The sequence below is a fragment of the Peromyscus maniculatus genome, chromosome 13 (genome assembly GCF_049852395.1).
Source record: "Peromyscus maniculatus bairdii isolate BWxNUB_F1_BW_parent chromosome 13, HU_Pman_BW_mat_3.1, whole genome shotgun sequence".
NCBI lineage: Eukaryota > Metazoa > Chordata > Mammalia > Rodentia > Cricetidae > Peromyscus > Peromyscus maniculatus.
In genome coordinates, this window is record NC_134864.1 from 56390557 (window position 1) to 56412152 (window position 21596).

At 45.3% G+C, this 21596-nt stretch overlaps 1 protein-coding gene across 12 annotated transcripts in view; it reads right to left on the reverse strand.

Annotated features, from left to right (window-relative positions):
* Window positions 1-21596, reverse strand: part of Spats2l (spermatogenesis associated serine rich 2 like) — a 179634-nt gene that overhangs the window by 71254 nt on the left and 86784 nt on the right. For all 12 annotated transcript variants that reach the window (XM_015994027.3, XM_076550358.1, XM_015994034.3 and 9 more), the window contains one exon: window positions 1884-1992. In XM_015994027.3, coding sequence (XP_015849513.1) covers window positions 1884-1992 — 109 coding nt within the window. The remainder of the gene's footprint in view (window positions 1-1883; window positions 1993-21596) is intronic.

Here is a 21596-nt window from a genome sequence, read left to right on the forward strand (position 1 = left end):
TACAAAGGATTTTGAAAGTGTTGTTATTAAATCTTAACTGTGTCAAAGGTGCTTGGAGGTGTTTTCTGTAAGTCTCTTGGATTAGTGATTTCAATGTGGCCCACAAAAGACACTCAACAGATTTTTTTTCTTTTTCTCTTTGATTCTTACTGGGTTTTAAGCAACTTTTCTCATTGGTTTACAACTAAACAGATGAGGATCGTCAGCAATCAGTGAGCTTTATGGGGTCTTGACGTGGACAAAGAGAACTCCAGAAGCAGAGCCTTGCCTTCAAATTCCCCCAGTGTTAACAAAGTCCATCACCGATGGCCTCTGTGGTCTTATCAGGGTCACACTGTAACAGAAACCCTCCGGGATGGGAAGTGGGGGTGGAAAGGGATGGGGCAAGCAGCCCCAAACATTTCCCTGAACCTTTTCCCATGCACGTGATGTGGCAAGGGAAACCTGACAGAAGAAATTTGAATTTCTCTGTTAGTTAGGATGTGCATATTTACAAAATTAAAATAGGGTGTGTGTGTGTGTGTGGGGGAAGTCACTTCTACCATTTTAGCCTAACCACTAAAGATTGTACATTGACTGGTATCTTCATAGTGTACATAGTGAAGGAAGCCGGGCAAACAGTGAGAAAATTTCACATAGCAGATTTGCTTGCAGGTTTCTAAGAATGATCATCATCTGTTCATTTAATTAGGACCCAAAGCCTCAAGCACCGATACAGAATGTGGGTAAGTGCTTGGCTCCTGGATCTTGCCCTGAAATGCTATTATACTTGCAGAAACTCGAGAGGGTCACCCCACTCCTCACAAATTAAGGAAATCATTCTGTCCTTGACACAGTGTGAAGAAGGTATAGCTGAGGTAAGTGTTGGCAGGTCTTTCCCAACCGTCTTTGTCAGGTTGAGTTTAGCTGGCCCATTATTTACAGAATAGAAAAATATGCCAGGAAACAAGGCATATAATGAGCATGACAAGAAAGAGTTCTTTATTCAAAATAAAACATTAAGAAAGAAAATGTCTTTACACTTTATGAGAGAAGATACCCAAATTTGTTAATGTATAGGATAAACATTTTTTTTCAGATCTGAGATTCTACAATATCACTTCATGGCACTTGATTAAAAACACACACACACACACACACAAAACCAAAAACAAACCAGAAAGAATTTTTCCTAAGAAACCAAAATCAGTTAAGAGGTAGATGAACTGACAGTGTGACTGACTGAGTGATATAACTGTTGTGAACAGAAACCATTACATTGAGGAATTCAGTCCACTTGGACTAGCCAAGCATGGGCTTTTGAGATCACAGCCATGACACTCAGTGGACTTCTGCTGGCTGAAGAGAAAATGCCTTTCAGGCCAGCAGTGTCCTCTCCTCACAAGGACACCATCAAATAAAGGACATTCTTAATAAACGGAAATAACTGGCAGAGAAACCAGTGGCTTTAGAATTAGTGGCCTTAGGTCTTTACAGCCTCTCCTACTTCAAATGACAGGAAAAGACCTTTCTGTATTCTGCTCTTACAATGTCTATGTTCTTTCGAAGTCTATCGTACTTTTTAGTTCCTTTATTTGTTTTGTTCCTTGAGACAAGGCTTCACTACGAAGCCCTGACTGGCCTAGAACTCACGGTCTCATTATGTATCCTTATCTGGCCTGGGGCTCACCATGTAGACCAGGCTATCCTTGAACTCACAGAGATCTGTCTGTCTCTGCCTCCAGAGGGTGGGGATTAAAGGTGTATTGTGTTTTTTTTTTGTTTTTTGTTTTTGAGACGTATTAGAAACTAAGTAACACTCAGTTCATTTAAAGGAAAACCCACAGGGTATCTGAACTAATTAGCTCTAGCATTTTCAGTTTTCGGCGGGCATATATACCTACCATCCACAAAGGCTTGCACGGCTTTGTCCACGTTGAAATCAAACTGTTGTAGCACTAGGACGATTTCGTTATTGCTTTTGTTCGGAACAACGGATCTAACTGCATAGATCTACAAGAAAAGGAAAAGAAAAGCAGAAAGGTAAACTCCCTGAGCATTGCTCACCTACAGATCTCCCGCTAGACAGAGAGGAACTGCAACTTCGAAAGGCCCTGGAAAGCTAACCGTCTATCTTCTCGCCAACGAGCACACTCCAGGCCTTTCAGAGCAGCAAGCATTCATTGGGGGGGAGGGGGTACCACCTTGATGCCTACTTTGTGGACACACCTCTACAGAGCTCTCCTTGTGAGGCTGTAAGAACAAGTGTGCGAAGCCAATTCTGGTTTGGCAGTCAACCCTCTCGGAGGCTGGGATGCATACAAGATGTGTTCTCAGTGAGGACACAGAATCTTTTTCTGTCTCAAGCTTCCTTTCCACTGGCTTGGGGGTATCTTTAGAAAACATACAGAAATAGCTTCATGCCTCCGCTTCTCTCTGGGCACAGGAGAAGCAGTCATACGAGGGTCATAGAAGTGTGCTGTGAACCACCATCACTGTTTATAAAGACAGGAGAATACGCACTTGTGAAATGGTAATTCTAGCTATATTTCAGAAAATGCTCTCAAACACCCTCCTGGGGGCGGGGGACATTGAACAGAGTCAAAGTAAACACATGTATGAGCCAAGGATTCTGATGCTCGCCAGCGTTCACTCCTCAGTGACGTAGATGCCGTCCTCCATCAAATTTAGCATGGGTTCTTTCTGGTTGCCTGCAAGAATTAATTGACCTTTATCTCAAAGAACTTGTGGTTATTACAGACTTGTTCCACGTCTTTTAGCAGGACCCATCTCACCTCTTTTTTTATGAGAAGGATTTCTGTGCTAACAAATGCTGGAACTCTGCACGGGGCGGCGGGAAGTGCTCATTAAAGAATTGTACAATCTATACATGATCCACTCTGAGTTAAATCAGGACCAGTGAGTTTCAGAGTTAAATGGATTTTGTTATAATTGGATTCATGGGGTATGGATTATAGAAGTATGGTATGTGTAATATGACACTATTGACTAGACATTTAACTGAGCAGTACAGACAACTTCTTGATTATGTTAGAAAACAGGCAGCCTGTTCCACACAGAGCTGGGTGTAATAGTATTTAGGCTGTAATGAGAAAATAGCATAGGCTATGGGCACAGGACTTGTAGAAATGTTGACATTATTGATCAGAAGATTGGTTTCACATCCTGACATTTAAAAATACTAAATATTTGAGCTTTGCTGAGTTTCTACTAGGATAGATGCTTGTATATGTCACTCAGTACTCCTTTGGGGTTTCACTATTCTCACATTTTATGGTTCTTAATTCCTCTAGACTTCATTAGAAAAAACCAACTCTTTAAAAAATCTAAGCTCTTCACTGCTTTGCTACCCCTTCTTAAAAAACCCCATTCAGCGAATACTATTTATTTATTTTAGACAGGGCCCCATTACATGGCCTCAACTCTCCTGCCTTGGCCTTCCCAGTGGCAGACATGTGTCACCAAAGGGACATAGTGAATACTCTTTTTTAAAATACTTACTGCAGCGGGTCTAAACCTGTGGGTCACGACGCCTTTGGGGTTCGCATATCAGATATCTGGCATATCAGGTATTGACATTATGATTCATAACAGTAGTGAAATTACAGTTATGAAGTAGCAGCCACCTAATTTTATGGTTGGGGGCCACCACAACATGAGGGACTGTATTATATTAAGGGTGGCAGCGTTAGGAAGGTTGAGAACTACTAACTTATTGTATGAGAAGGCACCAAACTTCTTGAAACCAAAAGGCCGTAGAGATGTAGACAGTGATCATATGACCATAGAGAGTAGACTGGACTTACACCTGGCATATACGTGCTATAGCATCGTTGGCAGGGGCAGCTGACGGTATAGTCACTCAGGTGTGGAAGACGAGTGAGGGAAGGTGGAGGGGAGGGGGAGCGAGAGCATTCTGGGTAGAAAGAGGAACATGGCTGGAGGGTAGTTCAGTGAGGTTGGAGGGAAGCCAGGGTGAGGCTGTCAGAGCACAGTGAGGTCAGACCTGACAGGCACCAGAGCGGGCAGGGTCTCCAAGGCTACGGAAACCGTGTCGGCCTCATGAGCATCCCTCAGCTGTCTGGGGAGTGCTCTTCTCTCATGGATTTATCATGTGTGAAGGAGAGGTATTCTTTCTCACTGAACATAAGAGAAGCCAGGATGGGGCCGAAGATGGAGCTCAGTTGGTAGAGCACTAGCCTGGCAGGCATAAGGTCCGATATTTAAACCAAGATACGAATTAACAAAACCATCTAGCCCAGGGAAGTCATCAGCAGTAATAATAGGTAATATGTGCCTTAATACCTACTAGTGCAGTGGAGTTACCATATTACACTCCTAATATCTGTTAAGTAAACACAATTTGAGCAGTTCAAGCCACTACAGTTCGTCCATGTGTAAAATGTCTTAATAATGACCATCATTATTGCCACCTCAAGCACGCCTTTTTGAATAATAAAATGCTTAGTTATTAATTACACTAAGTACATTATTGTAACATTAGACCAAAGTTTTCAAGCCACCTACACACACAGTTGTATGACTGGCAAAGACCAGAATTAATAAAACGAACATAAAAATAATTGCTTCTAGACTCCTCTGCAAAACAAAACATTTCATTATGTTAAGGCAAAAACGATGTAAGCTGTGGCTTGCATGGACACTCTCTCACCAGACGCTTGCATTACTCCCCCAATCCTTTTAAAAACAGAAACAGAATCCAATGAGCATGGCCAGCTATGTACAAACAGACAGCATTCTGTGTCCTCTGTTCTATGTGGGGGGTGGGGTGACGTGGGGGGGGTGAGTGTATGCACATATGTATGTGAGTGCACATGTGTGCATGTGGAGGCCAGAGGTCAACATCTGGTGTCTTCTGCAAGGGCTCTCTGCCTTAGGTTTTGAGACTGACTCTGTTATAGGTCCTGGAGCTAAAACCCAGTGAGTTCCAGGAATCCACTTGTCTCTTATCTCCTCAGCCCAGGGATTACAGACGCGTGTCACAGTGCCCAATTTTAATGTGGGTGCTGGGGGTCAAGCTCAGGTCCTCACGTGTGAGCTGCAAGCACCTGAACCAATGGAAACCATCTCCCAGCCCTCCTTCCCATTTTGCATTTCTTAGCTCCCTAGAAAATCATCACTAGGAGAGTTGCGATATCAAATCTGAGAGAAGCAGATCCAACTCCTGGAGGATGCTCCTTAATGAGAGAAGAGGTATTCCAAGCTTTATAGAAACGAGCAGATAAAGGGTAGAGAGCTTGCCTGTTCCTGGCTACTCTTCAGTAATGCCCAGTTTTGGGCTAACTTCTGCTCCGATCCGCGAGCTTTGCTAATGTGAAGAGATCAGCACAGTTCATAAACCCACCACTTTATTTCTGTAGAGAAACACCTTCAAGGGAGGGTGGAGAGAAATCACATGTGCTCCTGCGTGCACATAAACACGCAGGAGCCGACCAGTTGCTATTCTCCGTTCAGCAGAATCGAAGAAGGGCTTGAGCGTTTAAGTCTAAAGAAAGACCTCATTTCCAAGTGGCGGAAAATGCAGGGCATGCATGGATGGCCAAGGTTGTGCTCGGAGGCGGCTTCTGCCTGTGGAAATGCAGCTCCCGAGAGCTGCAGGAAACGGGCTCCACCAATGCGTGACTAATGGCACTTTGCAGACGGAGAACTCATGAAATTCATGCAGGCAATAGCTGTGCTGCAGAGGCTGCTCCTGGCACGCTGCTGCTCACACACAGCCGCTCCTTCCCCGCCACAGCCCCAGGTCTTTCTGCGGCAGCTTTACAACAAAGCTGGAAGCTGCTGCCCTTGACGGCAGTCCTACTGGGCTCCCCTGCCAAACAACAGAGTGGTCCATCCGTGCCCACCAGGCAGCTGTTCAGGCTGTTGGGTGACAAGACTAGATTGGCTAGTTAGCGCTTCATTTAGCGACGGCTTTAGCCTTCCAATATCACACTCATCTGTTTTGCTTCTACTAATGTACGCCTGGTCTGGCGAATTCAATTTGCTATTCAGAAAGGGGTTGTTGTGATGTTACCTTCTGAGTGGTTTTCATCTGGATTCCCTCTTTTCTCGGGTGGGGGTGGGGGTCCTATCTCTGGCGTACTCTGCGCCAGGCCCATCCTGCTGCCTCCCATGCTCTCTAAACTGTGGGATGTTCGGTTTGTGGCTGAGCTGTCTTTGGTTGAAGAGCTGGTAGAAGATTTCCTGTTCACACTGCGCATTCTCAAGCCCGCCTGCCACGGCTCCTCAGACATTGTTCTTGGCTTACCAATCGATCTTAAAGCATGCTGGAGTTTCGAAAGCAATTCAGGGAAGAATTCCTAATCTACTTACACTGCTGTGCGATTAGCCAAGACCCAACATCATCAACGGACACAAAACGACCGGTCTTCCCACCTCTAGTGTCTTCCTTAAAAATTCACTCTGCTGCTGCTGTCCTTCCAAAAGTATAGTTGTCCTGTGGTACTGAGAGAGATGTGTTCCAGGACCCCAAGATATATCAAGGCCCATAGGAGCTTAAGTTCTTTATAAAAAAAAAAAAGGGCCATATTTGCATCTAACCTACACAAATTCTCTACGCACTTTAAATATGTATTTTAAAATACCCCTTAAACAATGAAAACAGTTATACTGCATTGTTTAGGGAATAATGACAAGACAAAATTCCATACGCATTCAGCTTCTTTCCAAAATGTTCCTGATCTGTGGAGAACCGAACTCATGGGTGCAGAACATGTGGGCACAGAGGGATGGCTACCGAACCGTGACCATCACACTCCCTCACTGAAGAACCAAGAACAAAGTACACTTTGTACATCCTGGTATTCAAGGCCAACGGCAACACGGCATCAGCCGGCTTTTCCAAGTGCCTCTTTTCCTCTACCCAGCACAGACAAGCGCTTCAGAGCCGGTTTTGACTCCTAGCCTCACACCTCCGTCTGGATTCTTCCTTCTACCCAAGATGCACCTTGCCCCATTCTTGCGCTCCAGCTGAAATTCCAAGCCTGCATGAAGCCCTTCCTAACCCTTCTCACCGGAAGCCTTCCTGACTCAACTCCACGGCCCTTCCTCAGTAGATCTCTTTGTAGATTTGAGCACCTCTTTTATGTCCTAAGGATCTGTGTCCATACTGTGTTGACTAGATGGTAAGCCACATGAGGGTGGAGTCCTCCCTTGACATCTCGGTGTGGTTACCATGTCTACTGCGGAGTGACTGATACTGTGCATGTGGTATTTAATAACAATTTAATAACTGTTGAGGGACAGGCATCCTACAGCCTAGCTTCTTAGAGCATGCTGGGACCACACCGCCACTTTGCACCTACCATGGCACCTACCACGCTCAGTAACACAGTGCGTCTGAACTGACTGCTGTGCCCAAGCGTGATACAGGCAGAGAGAACATACACATGTTCTTCAGAGACTGGAAGAAAACATGTGCAATTTCTAAATTCCTAACAATTTTACCGCTATATAATCAGGAGCAATGGCATTTTTAGAGATGGGGGATAATGAAAAAAGTGTAAAACTTGCCCATCTGTCTTTCCAAAGTCAGCTTAGGAGACAGACAGAGGTTGAGTCCTCACTGAGTGACAGGTTTTGAGGACACAAGAAAGAGCCACTCTAGTTCTGTCCCAGGGAGGCACAGGGTAGTAGCACGGGCAGAAACTCTCTAATGAGAGGATGGTACATGCTGTGCTCTCTCTATGAACAAAGTACGGGGGCACTACAGAGAAGAGCAAGTATGTCTGCCCAGGGACAGGAGGATGCTTTCTAGGTGGAGAGATGTCATGGACGGAGCACTGGAGTTAACAGAGCGATGTTCTAATCTTGGCGCTGCGAAGTGCCAACTCCGTGACCTTGGTGAACTACTCAGATCTTTGAAACTTGGTTCCACAGCCATAAAAGAGGCTATTATCTGCTGGAGTCGGTGAAAATGAGAAAAAGCGAAGCATGCAGTGTCTGCTAGAGAGTCTGACATATATTAGCTGCTCAATAAACCCGACACAGAAAAGAGCGGGAATATGCACAACAGGCCATGAAGGTATGGCTTTGAAACTGCAAGAACATGTAGCTAACACGCTGGTCAAGGCTTATTTGGGAAAGACTGCCCTCTGTACCAGCTGCTTAGAGAGGGTCTTTCCTCCACAGACTCAGGGGACAGTGGGCCTAACACCTTCCCTCCTGAGTTCCCTTTCTTGACTCCATCCATTTTAAACATGGCCAAGATGCATTTCCCTCTGACTCTCATTGAATCACTTGCTAAAAGTCTAGTCCTGACACTGGTGTCTGGACAGCGCAGGAACAGCTGCGTCAGTGGCAGAGCCGGGAGAGGGATCTGCAAGCCCACAGAGGAGACGACAGACGCGTGGTGACTCACAATAGTACTAGTGCACCCCTAAGTTCTCTGTAAGTTAAAAACGCTGTAAGCTCGAAATGCATGTGTGGGCAGGGAAGGGCATGGCTGGTAAAGTGCAGGTGCAAGTTTGGGTCGCCAGCACCTGCAAGTAAAAAAGCCGGGTTGCAGCAGTACATGCTTGGAAGCCTGGCCATGAGAAGGTAGGGGACAGGAGGGTCCCCGGAGCTTGCTGCCCAGCTGGTGCAGTCAATTAGTGAGCTCCAGGTTCAGTCGGAAACTGTCTCAAAAATAAGGTGGAGGAATGATTGACTGATTGATTGATTGACGAAGATAGCTGCCATTGACCTCTCACCTCCACGGGTACATGCACACTTGTGCATGCATGCTCTCTCTCTCTCACACACACATGTTCACACACGTGAACTTAAGCACATACAAATTAAAAACTTGTAAATGCATCTTGGTATGCTTACCTACAGGAGGTCACAGCTTAGGCTGGTCTGCTTTGCACGTGTTCAGAACGCTGGCAGCAGCCTCCAGTTGGGCAATGCCATTCAACACGAAGCATGTTTTGCAATACGGTGCCGAATATCTTAATTTATTAATACTGTGCCAAAAGTGCAAGACAGAACGGCTGCAAGGGTTATTGCTTTTGCACAAGTGCGAGGCTGAAAAAATTCTAAGTCGAATCATGGTCCCGATCATCTGTAATTGCACCTCACGCTAAGTGAGTCTGCGCAGGAAGAGCAATCAGAGTATATTCACAACGAATGTCAATGGTCAGGAAGCCGCTGGCTTGAAAAGCCAAAATCACCCATCAGGCTCTTAATGATTACACAGGACGGGAGCAGACAGAGTGGAGACGGCTGGGGCCGGTCTTTAAGAAAGCTGCCCCTCACCCATCCCCACCCCTTCACCCCCCATCCTCCCCATCCCACGCCCGCTGTTTCCTTAACTTCCCTAACCTCTTTTTATTTGTACTAGTTTGAGAAGGTTTCATTTTCTAGAGCAAGTAAGTACCAGGTGCCTAAAGGCTGTATTAGCAAATGGAGCCGGGAATAAAAACAACACTGTCAACTAGCCGTCTAATTGGCAAAGGAGGAAAACACTGGAAGGTTTTAAGGATCAATGTACTCAGAATGTAAAGTGAGAGCCGCGGAGATGAGAAGCCACAAGTCTTACCTCTATACCTCCTCTGGCTCTCACTGACGCCCCCAGAATTACTTGCCCGACTCTATCTGATGGGGTGTAAATGACTCGGGGCAAATCTTTATATCCACAGCATCTTAAACACAGGGAGGACTCAGCACGTGGAGCACAGCATGGAGCCGAGCGGCTGGACGAATAAAGGAAGTGAGGGATCTGGTAAAACGGTCACTGGAACACTCCAGGTCTGCAATCCACCTTTGCATGCTCACCATTCAGCAGAGAGTACCACGCAGAATTAAAAAGCTTACTAGATTCAAGCCGCAGATGTGTGGGGCGCCTCCGAGGTCCCAGGCGCAGATGGCTGCTTCCAGCCTTGAGGAACTTACACACTCAGAGATAGATGAACACTCTCCTCTCCTCTACAATAAGGGCAGCCACCACACAGCCAGCCACCTCCTCTCTGCACCAATGAGAACCAGTTATTTATGGGTTTGCCGTTCCTGAGACGCTAAAAGGAGTTTCTAATCAGCTCTGGTCACATTTCTCAAACGCGGAGCCATTCGGAGACGCCTTAAAAGACAGCTTCCTGCCTATGTTTCGCTTCACTTGCCGGCCCAGCGGCGTTATCTACACATTAATGAAGGCCGTTCTCATGAGAATCCTCTTGGGGGAAGAAAATACTCTTTGCAGGCTTGTACCTTTGCATCGAGGATAATTCCATAATTTAATTGCTTTTTCGAATGTCTACTTCCTGCCAGCAACAAAAAAAAAAAAAAACAAAAAACAAAAAAAGAAAAGAAAATGTATGAAATGTTGTCATGTTCTACTCGGCTGACTTTTTGGGAATTAACACCACTGGCACAAATCAAAATTAACTTTTGGGGGCGAGCAGAACAGGATTAGAAAGAAAAATGAAGCTCTGAAGATGAGGGAAACGCCATGTTGACAGAATCCTGGGAAACCTGACGTGAGGCTCTTGGTGACACTCTCTGTGGCCTTCTAACCCCATCTCAGTGAGCTGGGGTCCACCCGGAACCAGGATGCAGAGGCAGACACTCAGAGTCCGCAGGTTAGTTGTTTTCCAGGTACTGCTGGGTCTTGAGGATGTAGCAGGCCAGAATGGCTTCTTACGTGCTCTTGTTCCTCAGAACCTGTGAGGATGTCGACCCTCAGGGCACACTCAGTTTGCCGCTGGGAGGAGGATGGTTGACTAGCTAACTCTGAAGGACAGTGTTCATCCCGTATTGTCTCAGCGGGGCCCAGCACCACCATGACAGGAACCTCTAGATGTGGAAGAGGAAGAGAGCAGGCGATGGCAAGGGAAAGTGACACTTTTAACTAGTCACTTTGGGGCTCGAAGACCGAGGGGGTGGTGTGCTGGTATTGTGTTCCCCGAAATATCGTGCACGCTAATAAACTTATCTGAGGTCAGAAAAAAGAACAGCCACAATATTAAACATAGAGGATAGGCAGTGGTAGCACACGCCTTTAATCTTAGCATTCCAGAAGCAGAGATCTACCTGGATCTCTGTGAGTTCAAAGATACAGCCAAGCATGGTGACTCAAGCCTTTAATCTCAAAAAAGCGAGCCTTTAATGCTAGGGAGTGATGGCAAAATGCAGAAAGGTATATAAGGCATGAAGACCAGAAACTAGAAGCATTTGGCTGGTTAAGCTTCAGGCTTTTGAGAAGCAGTTCGGCTGAGATCCATTTGGATGAGGACTCAGAGGCTTCCAGTCTGAGGAAACAGGATCAGCTGAGGAACTGTTGAGGTGAGGAAGCTGGGGCTTGTTCTGCTTCTCTCATCTTCCAGCGTTCACCCCAATACCTGGCCTCGGGTTTGATTTCATTAATAAGACCATTTAAGATTCCTGCTACAGGGCGGGAAGGTGAGGAGCGAAGACACCTTCCAAACCAGAAAAGGCAACAAAACCAGTTCCCTCCATCACCTCCCAGGAAGGAATGTGGCCCTGTGGACCCCTTTTGCTGAGGGCTCTAAGCCTGCAGCCCCCTGACCTCCAGAGCTCTAAGGCACGTCATGTGCACTGCCCTAAGTCCCGAAGCTTTTGGCGACGGTGACAGCAGCCATGGTAAGTGGGTCAAGGGACCCCTCTTTGAGGAACAGAAGTCCGCTGCATTCTTTCTCCTAGTCAGGAGATACTACCGTTCCCTACCCCACAAAGAAACCGCCTTCCTGATGGTACCTTGGGGATCACAAGCCTTGGGGAGTCCTACTTATTCATGTACTGTGGCTTCGTTTCACGAGGGGAACGTCAGAGGGCCGGAGGAACAGTGAAGAAAACGAGGGGCAGAAATGAACGCCAGCTACACGGTGTCGGCCTGGCGCGAAACTCCCTCTCCCTCCCACCTGTGTGCTCCCCTCTCTCTCACCGACCTAGACAGGCTCCTGTTGTCTCCCAGGGAGACTCTGGAAAAGTCTGCTAATTGGATTTCTGGCTTGGTTTCCCCACCTCCCGAATCCATCTGAAAACAATCAGGGCACAATTGACTGCCCCAAAGTGCTTGAGCGTGTTCAATGATGGAGGAAGGAGCAGCCGTTGGGAAAGAATTTGAGGAGAGGCAAGAAAGGAGATACATCATGAAAGAAGATCCCGGAGGAAAGGAGAAAATGGTGCTGAGATGTGGAGAGGCTGGGGGGCATCTCAGCCTAAGTGCTTTCTGGGCAAGCCTGAGGCAAGTTTGATGGCCAGCATGCACCCGAGAAGGCGGGCATGGTCGCGCATGCATGCTGTCATGCCAGTCCTGGGGAAGCAGAGCGCTGGGGTTCGGCGGCCAGCAAGCCAGTCTAGCTGAACCAGTGAGCCACAGGACCGAGCGAGAGAGACCCCGCCTCAAAAAACAAGGTGGATGGCTTCTGAGGAACAGCCGAAGTGGGATCCGCGCACACTCAGAGCCGGAAGGAAAGGGGAGGAGAGGGGAGTGGAGATACAATAAAAGCTTGAGCACGTGACGAGGGAAGTTTATGGCAACCGTTCACCTGAGCTTCGAGGCTTCAACAGCAGAGAATGGTTTAGAGCTGCCTTCATGGGAACTGAAGAGGACGTGACCGTCATGAATCAAGAATGCTGAACAGGCCCGAAGGTCCACGAATGTTGGACAGCACAGATCGGTCATGGAGCCAGCTGGCATGGCTTTCCCCAGAGACTCTTAGCAAGCTACAAGCAGAGGAGAGGGATGACCCACGTTTACCAACCGTAAAAAGTACAGCGGGAGGGTCCTGGGGCTCGGGCACATGAGCGTCAGGTATTGTTAAAGTAGCGGATGAAGGTTTCTAAGGCCTACAGAGGATGGATTAGGACAGCAGAGAGACATGAAGGGACCAGATAGCCTGCTGAGATTATAAATAATAATAATAATAAAAAAAGGCAAGAGAAGTTGGTGAAGAGAAGCACATAGCCAAAGAGGGAATGCTAGATCTTTCTAACCCTTGTTCCTGGTGCTACCTTCTGGTATGTAGGAGGGTAACCCCCTTCTACAGGCCGGGCCTGCCCTTATTTCAAAGAACTGAAGCACTCCTCAGAAATCCATCACCACAGAGCAAACACGCTCTCCCACAGTCGTCTTCATAAGCTCTTGCCATCTGGCCGAGCTCTCCTGAGTGTTTCCGGCAGAAAAGTGTTTCTGTAAATAAGCACACTGTTCTAGTTCGGGGGGGGGGGTGGAGGGATCAAAGGGGAGAGAGGCAGCTCCTGCACCTGCCGAGGCGGGGTCCCACTTACCCACTCCAGCTGTCAGAAACGGCACCGATGCTCTAGCAGACACATTAACTGCGGGCCTCCACGGAGCTCATTTGCTCCTAGTTCTCAGGGCGAGTGCTGCAGCCCCAGGCCTGTGAAAGGATGCTAACGCACAGGCACGGAGTTTACATCCATCACCTTTGCTAAATTCCGGAAGTTCCGACTCGGCCGCTGCGGCCAGCTGTTACCTTTTGGAACCTTGAGTTCTTGTCACTACAAACAAGCAGCATGTGTGCCCTCCCTTCCAATTTGGTGTCTTTTAAACAAAGTCAGTTGCTGTCTCCTCGCAGAGGAGATTTATTGATTTAGATTTCGTGTAGGCCGGAGCCAAATTGTTGATTTGAATTTTTATGAGCCCGAGTCAAGTACAGAAGCCGGAGTACTGCCACAGGAGTGTCCTCGGAGCTGAGAGTAATCTTCTCATTCATGTCCCTTTGTTTATTTATAAACTAACCCAGTCACAAAGAACAGACTCCGAAGCTGTGTTCATTAGACAACATTAGAGTGTGCTCCAAGGAAAAGTGTGCTCCGGGATCCTTGGAGCACCAAGTATTAAAAGGGATGGAATTTCAGAGGCAAAGGCATGGGGCCAATGTGGCCCAGGCCCTGCGTCTGATGACTTTGAGCCTGATTCTGAGGCAAAGCCACTCAAGATTTACTCAGGGCAGGAGTATGGTATTTGCACATTTAAGGTCATTCTGTTTTCTTTGTGGATGAGCTCAAGGAGATCAAATGAATGCCCGTTAGGATTTTAACACAGAATCCTGGGCAAGAAACTGGACCTATATGAGCCGTGTGGAGAGGGCTCACAGGATACCTGTGAAGGAGCAACCGGTTTCTGTTTAGATACGAGGACCGAGGAGGGAACAATTCAGATGATGAATGGCTCGACAATAGCGTTTCCACCATGGTCCTCATGAGCACCCAGAAATGAGAATCAAGAAGTCGAGATATAATGGAAGCTAGAGATCAGGTTCGGCCCCATGCCTTTGTCTGTGAAATTCCATCCTTTTTAATACTCGATGCTCCAAGGAGCCTGGAGCTGCTTCCCATGAGCACACTTCCTGTGTCCTGTGGTGTTCTACTTGGAACACCCCATCTCCCCCCACATCCTCCCCTAAAACCAATTTCAGTCCTCTGCGTTTCTCTAACAACAAAACACCTTTACTTCTTCTTCCTAAGGGAGAGGGAGCCAGAAACCAAGGACAGTGGCAGAGGAGAGGACTCTTTTTAGGTATAACTGCTCAGCTCTCAAATAATTTTACGTATACCATAATTCTTCTACACCTCTCTGTTTTTTATGAAACATCATTACTTCAACAATATGGCTTTTGTCAAGTAAAACTGTTCCAGAAGGACATACATTCTCTTTTCTCCCTCTCTCTCTCTGATAGTCTCAAGGAGCTGAGCCTGGCCTCAAATTCACTATGTAGTGGAGGATGACTTTGAACTTCCAATCCTCCTGGTCTCTACCTCCCAAGGGCTCAGATGACAGTTGGGTATCACCATGTGCAGTTTTCGTGGTTCTGGGGTTTGGACCTCAGGCTCTGCACACATTAGGCAATCTGTTTGCTAACCAGGCTATATATCCAGCTCAGGGGAGCCCTCTCTTGAAGAAGGGATTGTAGTTACCTGCTGCTGAGTGACCACTGAGGACAACTAACCGATCTGGTACTTTCTCTGTCCCTGCGGAGCTGAGCTTGGGAGGAGTGTGGTTGAACGAATTTGCCCTGGGTCACTCATGAAGTGGGAGCGAGACCATGAGCTGGGCAGTGAGTTCTCTTCATACAACATGAAGACGGCTCGCTCCATGGAGTCTCTTCATGGGTTTGGTTAGTCTTTCTCACAGCATGGTGACCTCAGGCTAGACTGTTTACAGGGCAACCCAGTGCTCCAGGCAAGCACCCCAACTACTAAGTGAGTGGCAGAATCACCTTGTTTTGGAAGAAATTTTTTTCCCCGCTACACACTTGGCAGCCTGCTACAAAGAGTAGATCCCCTTTTAAGACTCTAGCTCTTCCCCCCCCCCCCCACAAGGGTTTCTCTGTGTAGCTTTGAGCCTTTCCTGGAACTCACTCTGTAGACCAGGCTGGCCTCGAACTCACAGAGATCCACCTGGCTCTGCCTCCTGAGTGCTGGGATTAAAGGTGTGCGCCACCACCGCCCGGCAAGACTCTAACTCTTAATGCAGAAGACACTTTAGTAGGCAGTATGGCTGAATACAATCTGCCTGGAACAAGAGCAAGGGGCCAGCAATATGATGGTTGCTAATGGCAACAGTCCCTCTAATGTACACTGAGACACACAATAGGGCAACAAACGTTTCATTTCACACCTTTAGACAGCACGTACTCGGTGTACGCCTGAGTTGTTTGGTTTTGGTTGTTGTTCTTTGGTTGGTATTTTTTTTTTTAAGTCATTGTGTTTGATCCTTCAATTTCCTCATAATTAACAATTAGACCTGCAGATGATTTTAGAGCAGTTTAGCCCCTTGGTCCACTGCAAGTCTGTTTCTACCCTGCTGGTCACACACATTATTAGGGCTTAGGTGAGTATTCTGTCTGTATCTCTGATGAATTCCATATTTAGTCTTAGTACTCAAAAAAAAAAAAAAAAGGAGCAATGTTATATCCACAGGCTATTTCGGTTTTGGGTACATTAACAACAGCAGAAAAACAAGATTCTTTTCATTTATCTTGTTCCTAAAAGAATATTCAGGAATTTCTTTCCTCATTTTCTTTGTAGTTTAAGGTCTCTACTTGGGGGAAAAAAGGTAATTATTTACATTTACTCTTAATGTAGTTTTTCTACTTTGTTTTGTTTTGTTTTTTTTGCTCATTCACAGAACTTCCCAGATAAAAAGTATTATAAAAGGGTGTAAGTCACTTATAATCCTTTAATCAATACTAGAATAAAAAAGCTAATTGCTCTTTGGTCAATACCAGCTGAAGAGGGTTAACTTAATCTCTAACGCATATTAGCTTTGGATATTTCTTCACTGTGGTGTGGAGGAAACAGATCATAAACTTCCATGGAAACCAGGAATACAATTTCTCTTTTATTTACAAGGGTGGACCAGTTTTAAAATATTAGTCAAAATGATTATTTAGCTGACAAGATCTTGTTTTTCCTACACTTTTCTGTTTGGGTTTCCTCTAAAGGCAGTAAAGAAAAGAAAAAGTTAAAAGTACATTCAGTCTAGTAAGTAAAGTTACATCTGGGCCATAACTATTTAAAGGAAACGCCAATAACTCTCCATTAGTGGATGAGTAGATACACACAGGGGACTTACAGTGAAACATTATGTAGCCTTAATAAAAATAGAATAAAATAAATATAATAAAAACAAAAAAGGAAATGCTGAAATATGTAGCAACATGCCAATGTGGAGAAATTTTGTGGACATTCTGCTAATGTTAAGAGCCAGTCACACTTGTATGAAGGATTAAATAATCACACTAATAGAAGTTGAGGATACTATGGCAGTTTCTAGGGTTCGTGAAGGCAGGGAACAGGAAGTGAGAAAGGTACAATTTTATTTATATCAGACCAGGCACTGTGCCTATAGTTAACACCATATTATAGGTTTACAATTGTAAGAGGGAAAATGTCATGTTAGGTATTTTACAATAAAAAACCCACATTGTTATATAACTAAGCATCGTTGTATTTATTTCAACAACTTTGGCTGACAATTATCTTCAAAGATTGAGAAGCAGAGTTCTGAAGAGTCCTAAAGACAGAGGCATGAGAAAGGGGGGGACCAGTGAGTCGCAAATGAGCCTCAGGTGGTTTAATGAAATTCTTGCAGTTTACAAAGAGTGGAAGGTTGTGCACTATATCCGAATAGAGGAGCTACTCTGGAGACTGGGGCAGCACTCACTTTGTGGTCCAGTACCCTGCCTGTGTCTTTTACAATGCCTGAGACCACAGGTTCATCTGTTAGAGTGCAGGTCCTGGTGACCCTGCAGGGTAACCAATGAACTCACATGCTACAAAATGACCCCGAAGCCAAGAGAGTTGACACAGTGTAGCAAAGGAGTAGACTTTTCAGTGGCAGTAACTGGACCTCTTTTCACTTTAAATGTGGTTAGAAACAGAGTTAGGGGAAAAGGTTACTAAAGGACGGCTTACTCTAGAAGTTGAGAAGACCCTCAAAGGAGTAGGAACACAGTCCAGTTTGTAAAGGCAAGGGATCCTGGGTCTTGTGTGTGTGTGTGTGTGTGTGTGTGTGTGTGTGTGTGTGTGTGTGTGTACACACACACACACACACGCACACACCCACCTGCACAAGTGTAATGACATCAGAGGAAATCTTCGTTACTGTTCCTTAAGCGTTGTTTACCTTTTTTGATACAGGGTCCCTTATTGGCCTGGAGCTTGCCAAGCAGGCTAGGCTGGCTGGCCAATGAGCAGGCAGGATCTATCTGCCCCTGCCTCCCCAGCAACGGGACACATGTACACACTGTCACCCTTGGCTTTTTAAATGTGTGTTCTGGGGATTGAACTCAGGTCCTCTCATTTCATTGACTGCTCTATCTCACCAGTCCCTTAGAATTTGTATTGTAATTTATTTATTATTCCAGAGCAGTGGGTTACAAACTTTTTATTCATTTTTTCCCAAGACCATGAAAAAATTCATGCTTCTATCATATGATAAAATTCCAAAGTATATATATCTCAATTTCCTTTTTACAGACAGTTTTTTGATATAATTGAGGGGTGTGGAGTCTAGAGAAGTCTGTTGTGGGAGGCACAGTTGATTGACAGCCCAGCCATGCTGGGCTGGTCCCATGCATTGCTCCTCTAGATGGTGTCAGTGCACTCTCTGAGGGACATAGGGCCCTCCAGTTGGCAGCTTTGGTCTGCATCATGAGCCTGACGAAACTTTCTTACCACTGCATTGCAAGTTTGTGGTGATATATTGTGTACCCTAATAAAGCTTGCTTGAGGATCAGAGGAGAGAGCCAGCCACTGTATTAAACATAGAGGCCAGGCAGTGGTGGCACACACCTTTAATCCTAGCACTCGGGAGGCAGAGATCCATTTGGATCTCTGTGAGTTCAAGGCCACCCTGGACTACATGAGATTGACTCAGTCTAGGAGAGAAACAGAGCCAGACAATGGTGGCACACACCTTTAATCTCAGCACTAAGAAGGAAGTGATATTACTGGGCAGAGAAAGGTATATAAGGCGTGAGGAGACAGTCAGAGGATTCGTGGAGTTGGTGAGGTGGGACGCGGCAGTGACTTACTCTGTTTCTCAGATCTTTCAGTATTTACCCCAATATCTGCCTCAGGGTCTTCTACTAATAAAACTGTTTAAGATTCAAACAACACAAGTTGGGGACTTTTCTTGCTGGATTTTTCTCCCCCTCCTTCAAAGACGTCATGACATCTGAAGGCTGCCCCTCACTGCATCTGCCTATTCTCTCCCATTTATCACTTTAAAAGCACTGCCCTGCGCCCCCACCCTAGGGAGGCACGCCCCACCTCCGGCCTTCCTACGAACTGTCTCGATTCATAATTACCTACAATTACCATTATAGAATCTCGACTAAATTAGCAAACCAAATTTTGATGAACAGATCCTAGGGTAGGGTAAAATCTGTAGTATCCCTATTATGTAAACTATTAAGTACACAAGCAAGTTAGAAACTTCATATCAGCTGGCTTACCGAGAAAAAGTGACTTTAGTGACATACAAGAATTTGCTATTAAGTGCTACATCTGCCCATCTGTCTGTCTACCCACGAGTCTCTCTCAACGGATTTTCCATGTGCAAGGTCAGAAAAGAAATCACTGTTGCAGCCTTGGCAATCTTTTATCTCTAAAACTGGATACTTTAATATGAAGGACCAAGGTAGGAAATAGCCAGAATGCAGGAGAAGTCCCTATTAAATTCCAAGGGATTGCTAACCAAAGTTACTTTTTTCCTGCTGCCCAATGATTTCATTCTTGACATGCTCTTATATTCATGAACATTGAACATCATCTGTCTCTCACACACCCCTCTGCCATCGTACAGAAGGGGCTACCATGAAAGGCTGGAGGAGAAGGGGCGGGGGCAGGAGAAACAGAAGAAACCTTGTGGATTCCGGTCATGTAGCTCGGAGAAAGCAATGTGATGCTAATCCTGCAATAGTAAATTTCTTCTTATCCCCTGAAACTGATGCTGACATTTCCATTTATTCATTCAGTTCCTTTAGACTCCTTGTCAAATCTCTTCTAGTTGCCAAGCAACAATAACAGCAGTTCTGTACATAAGCATTAGGCAGGAACCATTGTCAGTGTTTTCTCCTTTCTCTGAGAGCGAAATTTAATGACCCTTTCCTATGAGAAAATGATGGCAGGAACGGGTCCCACAGTGAAATCTGAAAGCTCTGCAGCTGCTCTGCTCGTTATCTGCATCCAAGGGCCGGGCTAAATTAAATTCTCATGAAAAATTATAAAATTAAGGTTTCCCCCTGAAGTGTGCATTTATATATATATATATATGTAATATATATAAGTAATATATAAATTATATATATGTAATATATAAGTTTTATACACACACACACACACACACACACAACTACATGTCATTAAAAGTCATCCCAACTCCTAGGAAATGGTTTCTCTATGAAATGGGTTAATATTTTAAAGATGTGTGACAGAGGATATCTTCATTCTCTGATCTGCTACAATCTCTGTAATCCAATACTTGGCTTTTTCTGACTACCCTCCACCCCAAGTAAAAACCCAAGCTATATTTTCAGTACTTTGCAAAACATGGACCAAAAGCTGCAGGAAAAATAAATAAATAAATGGAGCATGCTTATTATGAGATAATAAAGTACTCATCCAAGTGTTGTGGACATTCCCTGTCTCAGTGACCCTCGGAAACAGTGATGACACTCCTTGGAAGCCGTGTGGACAAGAGACTCTCGTCCCCTTTCATTTTAATGACTCTATGCGGTTATTGTTTACAATCCAATTTACCTCAATAACTTGAACAGCTCTAAAAGCTATTCGATAAGTGGCTTCTCAGCAATGATATTACAGACTGAGCTGTTTCCCTTTCCCATGTCATCAGACTATCTTGTCTCAATTACTTTTTGTACAATTCAGCAATCCCTATCAAGTCCACTGAAAGTCAAGTCCACTTTCATGTTTTCTCACCTGGACCCTCTCCCCCTTCCCAATCTTGATTCTATGGAAATTTACATTTTTGAACACTGAAGGAAATGTTCATTAGAGGTGACTTCCCCGTTTTCATTTGCAAAATAAACAGATGATCTTGCCCTGCACCTGTATCCTCTAGGTTTCTGGTACTAAGAGCTCAGGAAGCATTTCCACGCTCACGGTTGTATTCGATGAATTCACACTGGGCACTAACTCAGGGACCTCACTCCTGCCAGCTGAGGCCTCTATGGCTAAGCATGCCCCAGCCTGATTTAGTGAGATGACTTTATGATCATGCTTCATTTGCTCACTAGGAATCTGAAGTCAGAGAGTTACATGATTTGTTTCAGGCCGATCAGCCGCTCACTGGGGAACTGATAACTCCTGCCTTCCAGACATATGCTTTCCCACAGCCTTACTTACAGAGGTCATTCCCAAGGGCACTGGGTCCCCTATGGTGGCTCAGGAATCATTTATCACTGGAATGGCTTATCACACCATACCTGGACACTAGGAACACTACTAACTCTCCTTTATAAGCAAGGATTCTGTTTCCTTACTGAATTGAAGCTGACTGATGATAATATATCAAAAAAACTAACAAAAATTCTATTTTTTTTCTATACCAACTTATCATTATCCTTCATTTTAAAATTCTGTAAATCAATTTTGCTTGATCGCTAAGTGTTTTAAGCAAGAAGTGTAGCTGGAGTTTTCCCCGGTCCTGCGTGGCCCACGGTCAGGACAAATCTCTCTCACTCGCCAGTCCCGCAGCTGCTCAGACCCAACCAAGTAAACACACATATTGCTTACAAACTGTATGGCCACAGCAGACCTTTTGTTATCTAGTTCTTATATCTTAAATTAACCCATTTCTATTAGTCTATAAGTTGCCACGTGGCTTGTGGCTTACTGGTACTTTACATCTCACTTGTCATGGTGGCGGCTGGGGGTGTCTCTCAGCCTCAGCCTTCCACTTCCCAGAATTCTCTTCTCTGCTTGTCCCACCTATACTTCCTGCCTGGCTACTGGCCAATCAGTGTTTTATTTATACAGAGCGATATCCACAGCAAAGAAGCAATTCAATAGTCACTATCAACTAATTTATCCATAAAGTTTCTAGTGTTGAACTTTGTTTTAAAGAAAAATAATTTATATAC